Genomic DNA, 15,022 nt, shown 5'->3' on the forward strand with positions numbered 1-15,022 from the left:
AAATGTCCAATCAAAGGCATCCAGGGAAAGATACCTTGGTTCAAGAAGGCCGATGAAGTTCAGGGTTTCTCTCTCGAGTGGAAAGGCACATGGTGAACACGATCAGGGTTCCTCTCTTATCTGAAAGGGCACAGGGCAAACACAGCATCATCTGCTAGCTTCTTCTCCTGGCTTCCTGTTTCATGAAGCTCCCTAGGAGGCATTTTCTTTCTTCATCTCCAAAGGTAACTGGCTGGTGGACTCTCTGTTTTGTGATGCTGCAGCATACTCTGCTCTCTCGAATCTCCATCATTCTCCAAAATGTTCCTCTTTTATAGGACTCCAGAAACTTATCAATACCCACCCAAATGGGTGGAGACATGTCATCACCTCATCCAGCTTAACAACCACTCTTGATTAAATCACACCTCCAGGGAGATGATCTGATTACAGTTTCAAGCATACAGTATTGAGTAGGGATTATTCTGCCTTTACAGAATGGGATTTTGATTAAAACATGGCTTTTCTAGGGTCCATACATCCTTTCAAACCGGCATACTCCAGTAAGAAGATTAAGTCTTATCCTGAATGAGGCTATCTTAACTGAAGTAGCCTCATCAAAAAATCTTATCTGCAGTGGGTTTACAGCCACAGGAATGGAGTAGATTCAAAAGCATATTTTTCTGGGGAATAAACAGCTTCAATAGAGAGTCTCTCCTTTGTCAAAGCCAGTGATTCTTAACTCTGGATCCACATTAGAGTCCTTTGGGCAGCTTTTAAAGATTACTTCCACCCTGGACCCTAGTCTTCAGTGAATTTAGTGTCAGAGGTAACCTTTTGCCAAGACTGGGAATCACTGACCTAAACTATTATGTATTTTTCCCCTGAAAGAGCGAATATCATTGAAACTATTGAGACAACATGAATGCATAAGAAGTATTTTAATATGTCAACATTACTGTCCTATTAACTTTCTACAAAGCTGTTATAAATGAAAGAGTTCATGTTATGCTCTTAAAAGTTCTATGTAAGTTTTATTATTGACTGCATTTAATTGAAGGAGGGAGTATGATTCAAAGTGGTTAAAGAAGCAAATGCTATCACTTAAATACTGAGAAGAAAAAGTGCAAATCTAGATTCTTGATATGAGCAACTGTGATTTATGACATAATCCTCAATATGATTAAAAATATTTTTCTGTGTTTAAGATGCAAGATCCCATCTCACAAAGATAATGACTGCTAGATGAATACCCCTCTAGAGTTTTCCTGTGCATGCACTAAAATGCATCATAAAAATATTATTTACCCAATGAGATAATAGTGGTTTTGGAAAGTGATATTTTTATCACAGTGGTTTTGAAAAGTGATACATTTTTAAAATATATCATATAAATGTTTGTGTCAGTAAATGTGTGTGTGTGAGGGTGTTTGATGTAGCTCATTCCTTTTAATGCCTTTCATGTTTTATTGTACATATTAATGAACACTTGGATTGTTTCTACTTTCCTGCTACTACAAACAATTCTATAATAAGCCTTCTTGTAAGTATGTCTTTTGGAAAATGCAATAGTTTTAGCAAATTTAATTCCTATGAATGGACTTTCTGACTTAAATAGCATAGGCACTTTCTACTTTAATAGAATTTACCATATTGCCCTCCAAATGTGTTTTACTAGTTTACATTTATGTCCACAAAATACAGCTGAACTTGGTTCCCGTACTTCGACTATATTGTTTGCTACCAATCTTTTTTTAATGTGCATTATCTGATAAGTGAAAGTAGATACCATCCTCAAGTGAATTTGTGTTTGTTTGCTTATTGAGATTGAACATCTGCTTAAACATGGCTTATGGCAATGTGTAATTCCTTTTATGTAACCTAGTTGTCTGTATGTTTTACTCTTTTTTCTATAAGATCAATCAACTTTTTTTTCTTCATCTGTGAGAGAGTTCTGAATACTAGAGAAATTAGCTGTTTGACTATCATTTGTATTACAAAATATGACATTATCTATGGCTTTGAGTTTTTGTTTGGGGAGCATGTTTTTGTGTGAGTGTATGTGTTTCTTATTTATAAATTAAAAGTTTTCAAATTCATATTTATTAGTCTTTTACTGTATTAAATTTGGGGAGGGTTATAGGTCATCATAAGAAAGAGCTCCCCTTCTACAATATTATAAACATAATTAATTATCTTTCCTTCTCATATTGTTATGGTTTAATTTACTATATTTAAGCATTTCATCGGCTAAAATTTACTTTAATTTAAGCAGCAAGGTAAAAATCCAGCTTTATGTTCTTCCAAATGAGTAGTCACATTTCCATACACCGTTTATTTAACAATTTAGCCTTTTTCAACTGATCTGTAATATAGCTGGATTATCTATTTCTAGACTCTCAGTTCTATTCCAATGATGTGTTTCTTTATTTGCACCCCCTTCATATTCTTTTACTTTGTGAAGATTTACTGTGTTTCAATATCTGTTTAGGGTACATGTGCCCCTTCTCCCACTTATTTATTTTTTATTTTTTTTGTGAAAAATAACATATATATGAAAAAGCAATGCATTTCAACTCACACTGCATCCACTTATCTTTATTAAAGATTTATTAAATTCTCCTGGATATTTCCCATGTTAGTTCTTTCAGCTGATTAAAAAATATATATTTTTCACATTTAAAAATAAAACACCCAGCTGGGATTGTGTCTACCTTTTTCTCCATCTCCAGTGCATCCTAGATATATTGAATCTTAATTCTTTTCCCTACTTAGTCAGTCCTAGATCTTCCAGTTCTCTACTGCCAAAGTGGGCTTTCTAGAGCCCAAGTATAATCATTTCCATTTGCTGCTGAATATCTATCAATGACTTTATCTTCATTTGTCACAATCTATACTTTTCAATATAGCATAAAAGACCATTCTGTCTACTTTAACCTGATTTTCCAACTACTTCCTCTCTCTCTCTCATACCCTTCCCTCCAATCATCACAAAATGGTCTGTAGTTCCCAAGGCATGTTCTCTTTCCTTTGTGCACTTTTTCCTCTCCATATCTTGGCTGCCCTGCCCTACTTTACTAGGACTTCCCTTCTAAGTCACATGTCATTTCTTCTAACACACCTGAAATCCTTGCTTTACTCTAAAGTTAGGTGTCCTTCCTTCATCAGAGCTCCCTTACTGGACTCTTTCAGGATATACTGAGTTGTATCAAACTTGCCTGTTTATTTCTGACTCTCTTACACAAAACAGGACTCTCCTTCAGGATGCCTGTTCATTCCCAGCACCCTGCATGATATCTGTTACATCATAGACCCTTAATTCACATTTACTTAGAAAGTGAATCAAATATGACACAAGCCAGGGTTCAGTTTTTTCCAGTGTGTTTTCCTAAACAAGACACAGTTGGTCAAATTAAACCCAGTCATAACATAGTTGCCATTTTCCATGGGCATAGGTAGTATTTTAGTTTGTCAAAACCTCTCCACTCTGTTATCCTGGATGTTATTCTTATGCATTCTATAGATACCCCTTTTACAGTTTATGGTGTATTGGAGAGGCTGGAGGGAAGTACCTGAACTGTAGAACTGTGTTCCAATAGCCTTTCCAGAAATGGAAAGGCTTTTGAAAGGGGAATTTCTTAAGTTGCAAGTTTACTGTTCTGAGGCAGTGGAAATGCCCAAATTAAGGCACTAACAAAAGGTTACCTTCACTCCAGAAAGGCTGATGCTGTCTGGACCCCCTCTGTCAGCAGAGAAGTTACCTGGATGGCATTTGCTGGGCTTTCTGGCTTCTGGACACATCTCTCAGCTGGGAGGGTACATGGAGATATCTGCTACCTAACTCTTCTCATTTCATAAGAGGCGCCTTCCTTCCCCATCTCCAAAGGTCTCTGGCTGTGTGGACTCTGTTGGTTCTTAAGTATTTTCCAAAATGGTTCCCCTTAAAGGACTCCTGTAAGCAACCCCACCTTGGATGGGTGGAGACAGGTTTCCATGGAAACCATCTAACCAAAAGTTACTACCCTCAACTGGGTGGGTCACATCTCATGGAAACAATAAAAAAGATCCCACTCAGCAATACTGAATGAGGATTAAAGGACATGGCTGTTCGGGGGTGCACAACAGAATTAAACTGGCATAGGTAGTTTATTTGGGGAGGTGAGCTCAGGAAGCACAAAGAGGGAGTGGGAAAAATAAGGCAGAGAAAAGGGAAAAGCCAAGACAGGATGTGTTAATGAGTCAGGGACAACTGGGCCTTGATGCTTCTTGGGACCCTCTGGGAAGCCCCCTGAAGTCACCTCAGAATTCTCCCTCTGGTCCTCTTCTACGTGGGACATGACTCCAAGGGGTGTAAACCTCCCTGGCAACATGGGACAGAAATCCCAGGATGAGGCAGGGCCCAGCATCAAGAGATTGAGAAAACTGTCTTGACGAAAAGGGGGAAGAGAGAAATGAGACAAAATAAAGTGTCAATAGCTAGAGATTTCAAACAGAGTGGAGAGGTTATCCTGGATGTTATTCTTATGCATTCTATAGATATCCCTTTTACAGTTTGTGGTATATTGGAGAGGCTGGAGGGAAGTACCTGAACTGTAGAACTGTGTTCCAATAGCCTTGTTTCTTGAGATGATTGTGTGATGATATAGCTTTTACAGTGTGACTGTGTGATTGTGAAAACCTTGTGTGTGATGGTCCTTTCAACTAGGGTATGGACAGATGAGTAAAAATTATGAATTAAAAAATAAACAAATAATAGCGGAACAAAGGTTAAAATAAATTGGCTAGATGGAAATACTAGTGGTCAATGAGAGGGAGGGGTAAGAGGTATGGTATGTATGAGTTTTTTCTTTTTTCTTTCTTTTTCTGGAGTGATGCAAGTGTTTAAAAAAATGGTCATGGTGATGAATACACAGCTAGGTGATGATATTGTGAGCTATTGATTGTATGTCATGTACAGAATGTTTGTATGTTAATAATGTTTGTATGTTTTTATGTTGTTTTATTAATAAAAATATTTTTTTAAAAATTGTCCCTCTGGGTACTGGAGAAGCTGGGGCAATTATCCATGACTGCAGTCCCATGACTGTCCCCAAAGGTTATTTACTTACTCCAGACTTCCAGATTTGTGCCAATGTACAGGCAAATAAAAGCACATGTTTCAGTTTGCTGAAGTTGTCGGAATGCAATATACCAGAAAGGGGCTGACTTTTCAATGGGGAATTTTTTTATTGTATAATATAACTTATATACAAAGCAAAGAAAGAAAAAAGCAATAGTTTTCAAAGCACTTTTCAACAAGTAGTTACAGGACAGATCCCAAAGTTTGCCATAGGCTACTATACCATCATCTCAGGCTTTTCCTTTTAACTGCTCCAGAACATTGGAGGCAAGAAGGAATACATATATTTCTTATCATCACTTTGTGTGTGTGTGTGAAAATAATGTATATACTAAAAAACAATAAATTTCAAAGCACAGCACAACGATTACTTGTAGAACAGATTTCAGAGTTTGGATGGGTTACAATTCCACAATTTAAGGTTTTTACTCCTAGTTGCTCTAAGATACTGGAGGCTAAAGGAAATATCAATACAATGATTCAGCCAGCATACTTGTTTGTTAAACCCCACCTTCTCTGTATAACTCCACCATCACCTTCGATCTTTCTATCCTACCCCTTAGGGGTATTTGGACTATGGCTGTTCTAAATTTTTCATGTTCAATGGGGATTTTTTTAGGTTACAAATGTACAGTTCTAAGGCCATGAAAATGTTCAAATTAAGACTTCAGCAAGAAAGGCCAATCGAGTCCAGGGTTTCTGTGTCACATGAGAAGTCACATGGCAATCTCTGCTGTCCTTCTCTCCTGGCTTCTGGTTCAAATGATTCTTAGCTTCTGGCGTATTCTGGGGTATTTCTGTTCACATCACCAAATGTCTGTGTTCTTTCCAAAATGTCCCTCTCTCAAAGGACTCCAGTGAGTGGATTAAGACTCACTTTGAATGGGTGGGGTCACATTTCCATGGAAACAACCTGATCAAAAGATCTCACCCAACAATAGATCTGCCCCACAAGATTGGATTAGAAGAACCGGCTTTTCTGGGGTACATAACAATTTCAAACATAGCACAACATGGTACCAGAAAAGTCCTAGGCGAGAGAAGCAAAGAGACGCAGACCTGAGAGGGTGCAGTAGGACTGCAAGCAAACTTAGAGAAGGGCCAGAGAAGGACCGAGGTAGGGATAGGGCTCACAGCATCTGCCACAATAACTCATCGGCAAACTGCACACATATGAACTAACATTGGACATAAGCCAATTAAAATGTCTTAATAGGTAACAAGGAATGATTTCTGTCCCCTTCAAAATCCTTAAGGGTTATAGGCATACACACTTTTTGATTCAGGCAAAACAGGCCTCAAAGGAAAGCTGCATGTTTTGAAAGTTCTGTGATTTCATCCACTGATAAGTCATTTTCCCATTTTGACCTGTACATTTAGAGAATTTGTTCTATTATTATGTCCATTTTCAGCATCTCTTCTGTGCGACCTCTTAGAAGTGGCTTTGACATAAAATTAAGTAGACACGGCTATCCATTAAGATGCTCAACATAGCATGATTTGCATTCATAATAATATTCTCCATGATTTGAAGCCACTTTGGGGAAACAACATTTGCTTTTTTAAAAAATAGAAAAGAGGATGGGGGCAGGCAATGGTGGTGCAGTGGCAGAGTTCTCACCTGCCATGCTGGAGACCCAGATTCGATTCCTGGTACCTGCCCATGCGAAAAAAAAGAGCATAAATACAGCTGTTATTAATTGTATAAAGTTACAAATAAAAAATTAAAGAAAATAAAAGGAGAACAAAAAGAGGGTGTGGGGTGGGCAATGGTGGCGCAGTGGCAGAGTTCTCACCTGCCATGCCAGAGACCTGGGTTCGATTTCCAGTGCCTGCCCATGCCAAAAAAGAAGAGGGTGTAGTAGTTAGATTCAGGTGTCAACTTGGCCCAGTTGTCTGTTGCTGTGGACTTAAATCATCAGCCTATAAAACTCATCTAGCTGATCACATCTAGGCTCAGCTAAGGAGAGTGCCTTCCACCATGAGTGACATTTAAATTGATTAGCTGGAGGAGTAAAAGGAGAGTCAAAAGAGAGAGAAGGAGCTCAGCACAGCCCAGCACAACATAGCTTAGAGCTCAGAGCTGGCTCAGACCCAGATGGTTGGAGATGCAGAGAGGAAATGCCCTGGAGAAAACCATTTGAACCCAGAAGCCAGGAGAGAGGGCCAGCAAACGTTGTCATGTGCCTTTCCATGTGACTGGAAAACCTAGATGAAATCCTGTTTCCTTTCCTCTGAGGGACTGTAAATTTGTAACTAAATAAATCCCCTTTGTAAAAGCCAATCCGTCTCTGCTGCATTGCATTCCTGCAGTCTTAGCAAAATAAAACAGAAGGTGATTAGTGGATTTAGGTAACCTTTACTCTGTTTCTACTCCGTGTGAAATCCCCTGCACACCACTATGAGTACACACGGAATAAGAAGTGCACAGTGTTACAAAACTTACGGCTTGATGCTCAGAGACAAAAAAATTTGGACTTCATAAAAATTGGCTACATATACGATCAAAGGATGCCGAGTTCAATGAAGTTCATCTCTAAAAACAAATTCTTAAAGAAAGTGAGTTTTGATACAAATGTTAAACACAAAAGTAGAAACCCCATTGTGCAGGTATATGTGAGTGTATGGGAGCATATCAAGAGCGCCATCCTTCCTACTCGGCCAACTGTTTGCTCTACCTGAAATATTTTAAATCACTTCTTTAATAGCTCCTATTTGCCTCTTAGTATTAGCTGAAGTGTCACCTCCAGCATGTATCTCCTACAGCTTCTGTAACAAATTCCACAAATTTGGTGGCTGTTTTTATTATCTTCCAGTTCTGGAGGTCAAAAGTCCTAAAATCAGAGTTTTGGCAGGGTTGCATTCCTAAGGAAGTAGGGGAGAACTTTTTCCCAGCTATATTCAGGCCCTTTCCTCCATCTTCAAAGCCAAAGTGTAGAATCTTCTTTCCTCTCCGACCTCCGCTCTTGTCCTTGCGTCTTTTCTCTGCCTGAGCTCAACTGCCTTCCTAACAGCACTTGCAGTTGCTTTCACCCCACCTGAATAATTCCAGATGCTCTCTTTATGTCAAGTCCTCGACTTAAGAAGAAGTTGTATTATCGGGTCAAGAAGAAAACAGACAGTGGAGCCAGATTCCTGGCTCAAATTTCCTCTCTGCCACTTACCATTAAGCAGCTTTGATTGCTCAGTAACCTCAATAACACAGAAATAATTATAACATTACCATATAAGTTTCTTGTAAATATTAATGAATGAATAAAAAAGTGCTTAAAACAATGATTGACACATAATATTCACTCAAAAGTGTTGGTTACCTACCATTTACCACTTGTGAGATATTGTAAGGATTAAAGTGACAGTAAGGCACAGGAAGAAGTCTGACTCGGTAAATTCCCAACACCTTTTAGGTTTTAGGTTATTATTAACATCATCATCCAAACTTAAACGCAAAAGGTGAGAGAAGTCAATAGAGGGAAAAAGAGCTGTTTCCAAGGTAGAGGCTGGTGAATTGTATTAAAATTTGTGTTAATAGTATGAATTATTTCCAGTGCTCTTATTTTCAGCTCTGACCTTTCATCAAAGATAGAAAAGGTCAATAGTGTTGTGATGGATAGATTTGATTAATTCGAATGACTAAATAATAATAGTAATAACCATGGGTTTTAAATATTATAAAATATTTTCAAATATATTACCTCATGTGATCTTGACCTGACTTGACATTAACTCCAGGCAATATCTAGCAATCTAATGGCTATTTGATTATTTAGGCTTCTCACATAATTATCATACTTGTCATTTAATAGCACTTTAATCTTTTATGTCATAGTAACTTTTATGTCTACAAATTGAGCCATTCCATTCAAATACTTACAGTAAGTAGAATAGAAACTTGTGGAATCATCTTCCTCTCTCATAAATGAAGCAACAGCAAAGTAACACAGCATCTCAGCTGTTCAAGTTCCTCAAATAGGTTTTACTTTTGCGAACCAAACCCTCTAACTTCCTGTATTCTGTGAGCTGCGTTACAAGCAACATGACCGGCAGCCACATTTGCTGTAATTTTTTAAATATGTGGAAAAAAAGCAAGATATCAACCATGTATTACCTTAACCAAGATGCCAAATTATCTAACTTGTTTCTCCAGGCAAGCAGTCCAACAACAGGGACAGCTCCCAGGAGCCAGTCAAGGTTGTCTGTCTGTCCATCTACTCAGGACATCTGCAGGTAAGTGCTAAGCAAATGATCCTATTCAATCTTGCCTTTAGACCAGTGCTTTGTGTTCTTGGTTTGTATTGTGAGAAGGTATAGCGCTTGCTTCTGCTTTACATTGTCCCTAGGCAATTTTTACTGGCTTCATTTTTTTCCTTTATTGTGTTTTCTTCAGTCAATCTTTGTTTACCAACTTCTGATCCATGCTATCATTTTCATCTCTCTCTCTTTCTGTTTTTTATTTGGCTTTCCTCTCCATTCCCATTTCCCATCCTTTGCCTACTGCTGTGTCTAGATCTGCCATCTTGCATGACATGTCAGAAGAAGCAGGTGAACCTTGTACCCCTGTCGTGGTGCTGAGCACTGCTAGGAAGGAGTCTGGTAAGAAACCACTAAAGCAGAGGCCTAGGAGGAGGAAAAGGACTTCTGAGAGATATGAACATGCAGAAGAGCAAATAAAAGGAAGAAAAAATGATTTTCATCTCCAAGTCTCAAGCCCCACATGGAATGAGCTTTGCACAGACTCTTCAGATTCATCATCCACAGATGAGAGTCATTGGATTCAGGCTAGAAGAAGAGCTCAAGTTAAATTCAGACTCTCACGAAGAAGGAGGAGAAACAATAAACCATGTGGAAACATGGATGGGTCTTCCACTCCTAATGGAATTGAACTTGTTGATTTGGAAGCCCAGGGTAATAAGCAGCAAGAGCTGATTGGATGTGAGAATTGCTCTTTAACTCACCAAAGAGGAAAAGGCACAAGGTACCAAGAATGCAGACTTCCCCTCCCTAGAGGATCCTTTGAGATCCAGAGACCCTCAAGGAATCATGAGGAAAACACAAGCAGATACCGCCGCAGAAACCCTCAATTCTTGCCTAGTCTTAGGCAAAACGAAACTATCGAGAAAAAATTTTCACAGAGAGATTCCAGCGCTGAAATCCTGGCAGTTCCGGAGGTTGGAAAGCTTGTGGATGATGCAAGGACCCAGGTGAATAACTCTGTTCAAAAGCCTCTGACCACCCACGATGAAGGGCCTCATAATTTAGAAGCATGCAGGTCAGTTACTGTTGAAAAAGACTTTGTGCAATCCAAATATATTTCTTCCTACTGTGAGCTAGGTGTGTGTTTGACATGAACAACCCCCCCCCAAACATAGTATTTATTGATAGAACAAAGTGGGTATGGAAAGAGCAATGCTAAGGTACCCCTGGGTTTTGAATACTGTTACAGAATAGAGCTAGATTCCCCCTTCTCTTCCTTTTAATGGGAATAATGATTTATCCCGGCAAATGGACTGACACACCAGTTGGGTTTTGTATGCATTCGAGTTAAGACAAGAATAGTGGAAGAGTATGTGTGCAAGGGTAGAGTCCCAGGTTCAATTCCCAGCCCATGCACACCAAAAAAAAAAAAAAAAAGAGTCAATAAATGCTGCTGTGATCACAGGATATTCACATGGAAAAGAATGAAATGTGGCCTTCCCTCCACTGCATAGCATATTTTTAAAAAGAATATGGAGGAACTCTGAGCGGGCATGTATGAAACCTCAGATCCTTCCATGTAAATTTTGTCAACTGGTCTTCACCCTGACAGAGAGATATTCAAGGTTTGGGTTATTCAAGGTCAGGTTTTTATGTCATGTAAGTGTCCTCTGCAGTTGGTGCTAATTTGTTCTCCATTTGTCTGACTCAGCAGGTGAGTCAAGCCTGAAAGGGCCCAGAAACAGGTCATGAACGTATCAGTGGGATTTCTGGAGCTTTTAGGGAAGAAGACCGGATTAACTTTACTGATAATCATATACTAAATGGTTTCAACATTTAGAAATTTCAGACCTGCTTTCTTGCACTCTTTACCTGACAGCATACATTTTCAAAGGAACTTAATGTTTAAAAGAATTATAGCCATAGCCATGCTAATATGCATAAGTGAAACTTTGCAAGCAAAACAAATACTTTTAAATCTTCATGTTATATCATATTACACACAATCATTTCATTTGGTTGGATTATGTTTGCAAGCAAGTGAAGTGTTTTGTTGCACGATGCTTAGTTATTTTGGTTTGTCTTTATGAATGTCGAAGATTCTTTATAAAACATCTGTGCATGTTTCATGTGAATCATGTGACTCAGAGAAGGTGATCCACGTCTGCTGGGGGCAGGACAGGTAGGAGAAATAAGCTCTGGATGTGAATAATTTAGAATGGATTATATCTCTGAAAGTTTTATAAAATGGTCATTCATAAAATGTTCATTTAGTCACTCAAAAACTGCTATTCATTGAGTATCTAATATGTATCAGGAATTATCCCAGGCATTGAAAATACTGTAACGCATAAGCCTTGTATAATCTGACACTGTGGAGCTTATAGTGTAATGGGGAGTTCAGGCACAAAACAAATTATTTCACATTTAATATATAATTACAATTGTAATAGGAATATCAGAGCATGTAACAAGGTGGCCTGACCTATTCTAGGAGAACAGAGAACAACTCTCTGAGGAAATGACAAACAGACAAAGACTCAAAGATGACAGGACTTGATCAAGGAAAGAAGCAAGAAAGTGTTCAATGTAAAACCAGGAAGAGAGAAGGGGCTTGGCAATCCAGGGAACTAAAAGTTAGTATTGTGGCCAGTGAAATGAGTGAGGGGATGAGTGGAGGATGAAGAGGTGATCAAACCACACAGGGCCATGTTAACTGTGGGAAAGAATTTGAACTCTATCCGGAAGGCATTGGGATTTAAAAAGAATTTAAAAGGAAAGTGACACCATTGGATTCATATTTTAATGGATATTTCTTGTAATCTTTTGAACATGATTTAAGTATGTCTCTGCATAAAAGGGGATGGCCTAAAGCACTGCTCCTGGTCTAGACTAAGAATTCCCCATTTGCAGCCATCTGTTGTCATTCCCCAAATTTAATCCCAACATAAGTTAATGGAAGTCAAAGAAGCTAGTAAGGGGTTTAATGGTTATTGTAGAAAAAGCAATGTTTGCAATTAAAGTCATAGTGGACTGTTTCTCCTAATTTAAAAGCTCTTCCCTGGAGGAACGCTTTTAAGGAAAGGATACTTAACCTAAGGCTTCTATCAATGAAAATTAAATAAATGGGCCTACAGGTGTTATTTCCTGCTGTGGGGTATTATCAAAATATATGAACTAAGCTAATACTATGTGCAGCACATTACACTAGATACTTGGCATAAAAAGTGGGGAAAGACTTGATTCTCCCCTTCAGTGGCTTATTCACAAGTGGGAGAGCTTGTGCTCACTCCTGAGAAGACAGAAGTTCAAAACAGTGCACGTTGAGTGTGAGAGCAGTGGTAAATAACCAGAAATACTACAGGAATTTGAAGAAAGAAAAGTTGCCGAGAGCAGGCACTGTCCATAAGTCAGTGAAGAAGAGGTGAGAATCGGGTTGAGAAAAGGAGAATTTAGATTGACAGAGATGCAACTGTAGGCATTCGAGGCTGGAGAATTTCTGTTATCAGAGATAATTCTGTTATCTCATAAGAGAATGAGAATGGTGCATTTGAGAGCTTTGCATGGACTTGGGGGACTAGGTTGGAAGATTTTTATAGGTTAATAAGAACAAAGTTTGTTTGTTTGTTTTTAAACACTGTGAAGAAAACTTACATATCATTCCAAGATATGTAAGGAATTGAACTCTATTCTGTACATCAGTGTTTTCAAACTGTTCCAATGTCCAGTCCATCTTCAACTGGAAAAGTTTGATGAGTATCTCTTTTATATAGTGGTCAGATTATGAACTTTTTCTGCACGCTAATATTATGAGGTTCTACACAGTATGTCTTTTAAAAATCCACTGCAAAAAAAAAATAAGGTGGAAAAACCATTGCTAAATGAAATAGTGAAATAGGCTTGATGAAAGATGGCATAAGCAGAGTAGTCACCTGTGTCTCTGAGGTTATACCAGGAAAAGAACCTGAATTTAAGAGAATAAGTTGTGCTAAGGTGGAAATATTCTACACTGAGGTATGTTGGGCAAGTATGACAGTGAGCAAGGAAAGAGGGGAACACATTGCATTGGCATTCCATCAGGTGAATAGGAGCTATCTTAGTGCTTGGATGCAGTAAGAGCATAAGACAGGGGAGTCAAGACTGACTCCAGAACATGGAACTAAGGAGACAGTAAATGCCAATGTTACTGAAAGAAGCAGGAGAGGTTGGAGGCAAGTTGGTTTGGGGGAGAGATGGTGAGTTCAGTTGCAGGCAGACTATTTGTGGTCAAAGTGACATGCAAGGGTTACCGGTCAGGTAGACGATATGAGTCATGAAATAGAAACACAGGAGAACAGCCAGGGCTGCATCTGGATAATTTTTCAATCATTACTGAATTATATGCAACCTGACATTGCAGTTCATATGCTTTGGAAACACACAGGGAAGCAGAACTAAGACATTAGAAATGTAAAATCTTCTCTGGGCCAGGGGAAGACACATGGACTTGGGAATCATTCTCAGAGAGGTGACAGTGATTGCTTGGAAAGTGAATCTCCAAATGAGATCATATATGGGGGAAAAGCTTCTGAACGGACAGAGTTTGTGCACCAGGGTCCCCTGTGTCAGAAAGGAAAATGACCCATGAGAGACTTAGCAGTTGCCTGTTAGTTCACCCGCCTGTTGCTTCAGACGTGCATCGGCAGGACCAGACTCAGCCACAACCACAAAAGCAGAAGCTCCTAAGCCCTTTCCCCTTTTCTGTTCCTGGCATTTGTCCCCTGATGGGCTCTATTCCTTCTTTCCCACCCCATTCAAAGCTTTATTCACGGAAAGCTTCTCCCTTACCAACTATAGCTTAGAAGGAATTTAAATCAGTGTGCTATTATACCCACAGTTGTGTATTTTGGGAAAGGCTTGGCCAGTACTTATAAAAATTACATTTAAAAAATGAATCTTATCATATTAGCCCTTCATCAAAACTCTTCAAGCAGTTCTTAATCGCCCTTCGTGGAAAGTTCAAACTCTTGAATATGATGTACGAGTCCCTGTGTGACGCGCCCTATCAGCTCTGTGTCTCCAGCTTCAGGACCCATGCTTGACAATGACGTTCTCATGCTGGTCTGTTTTCAGTTCCCTAAAAGTGGCCAGACCCACCCCTCCTCCAGACCCGGCAGCCTTCACCCTGCCCCCATCTGCTTTTCACTAGACAAACTCAAGGTTATTCTTCGTATCTTGGCATGAAGGTCGTTTATTTAGGGACACCTTCTTCCCCTAACCAGTACCCAGGTCCCCTGGCTATCACTTCCATACAGTTTTTCCTTGCTGGCCTTTGGTTATTTGTGTGAATGACTGTGTCAGATTTGTTTGCTGAAGTACCCAGAGTGCCTGGAACAGTGCTTTGGAACACACAGTGTCGGAATAGACAGACTGTAGGAAAGTGTATTTTCTCAGGGAGCCACTTTCTCACGTGAAACGACGGCACTAAGTGGTGGGTTATATCATCTGCTTTAGAGCCAACATGTAAAAAAGGCTCAGCACCAGTGGTTGTCGAACCCCAGTGGGCTCCACCACCAACTGCAGGGCCTCTTGAAGCAGAGATCGCTGGGCCCCACCCCCAGAGTTTCTGATTTCCTTAGACTAGGGTAGTGCCCATGAACCTGCATTTCTAAAATGTTCCCAGGTGATGCTGATGCTGCAGATGTGGACACGACGCTTTGAGAACCACAGCCCTATCCACAATTCTCCTTG

At 39.4% G+C, this 15,022-nt stretch overlaps 1 protein-coding gene and 1 long non-coding RNA gene across 5 annotated transcripts in view; one reads left to right on the forward strand and one right to left on the reverse strand.

Annotated features, from left to right (window-relative positions):
- LOC143666185 (uncharacterized) overlaps nt 1–9,008 on the reverse strand; it is a 40,322-nt gene extending 31,314 nt beyond the window's left edge. Inside the window, exon 1 of the long non-coding RNA XR_013167449.1 lies at nt 8,973–9,008. This is a non-coding gene — a long non-coding RNA (uncharacterized LOC143666185). The remainder of the gene's footprint in view (nt 1–8,972) is intronic.
- Nucleotides 1–15,022, forward strand: part of MARCHF1 (membrane associated ring-CH-type finger 1) — an 894,978-nt gene that overhangs the window by 786,169 nt on the left and 93,787 nt on the right. For 3 of the 4 annotated variants that reach the window (XM_077139613.1, XM_077139614.1, XM_077139615.1), the window contains exons 6-7: nt 9,246–9,325; nt 9,606–10,367. In XM_077139613.1, coding sequence (XP_076995728.1) covers nt 9,246–9,325; nt 9,606–10,367 — 842 coding nt within the window. The remainder of the gene's footprint in view (nt 1–9,245; nt 9,326–9,605; nt 10,368–15,022) is intronic. The other variant, XM_077139616.1, reaches the window with a different exon arrangement.

The sequence above is a fragment of the Tamandua tetradactyla genome, chromosome 22 (assembly GCF_023851605.1).
Source record: "Tamandua tetradactyla isolate mTamTet1 chromosome 22, mTamTet1.pri, whole genome shotgun sequence".
In the NCBI taxonomy this organism is placed as follows: domain Eukaryota; kingdom Metazoa; phylum Chordata; class Mammalia; order Pilosa; family Myrmecophagidae; genus Tamandua; species Tamandua tetradactyla.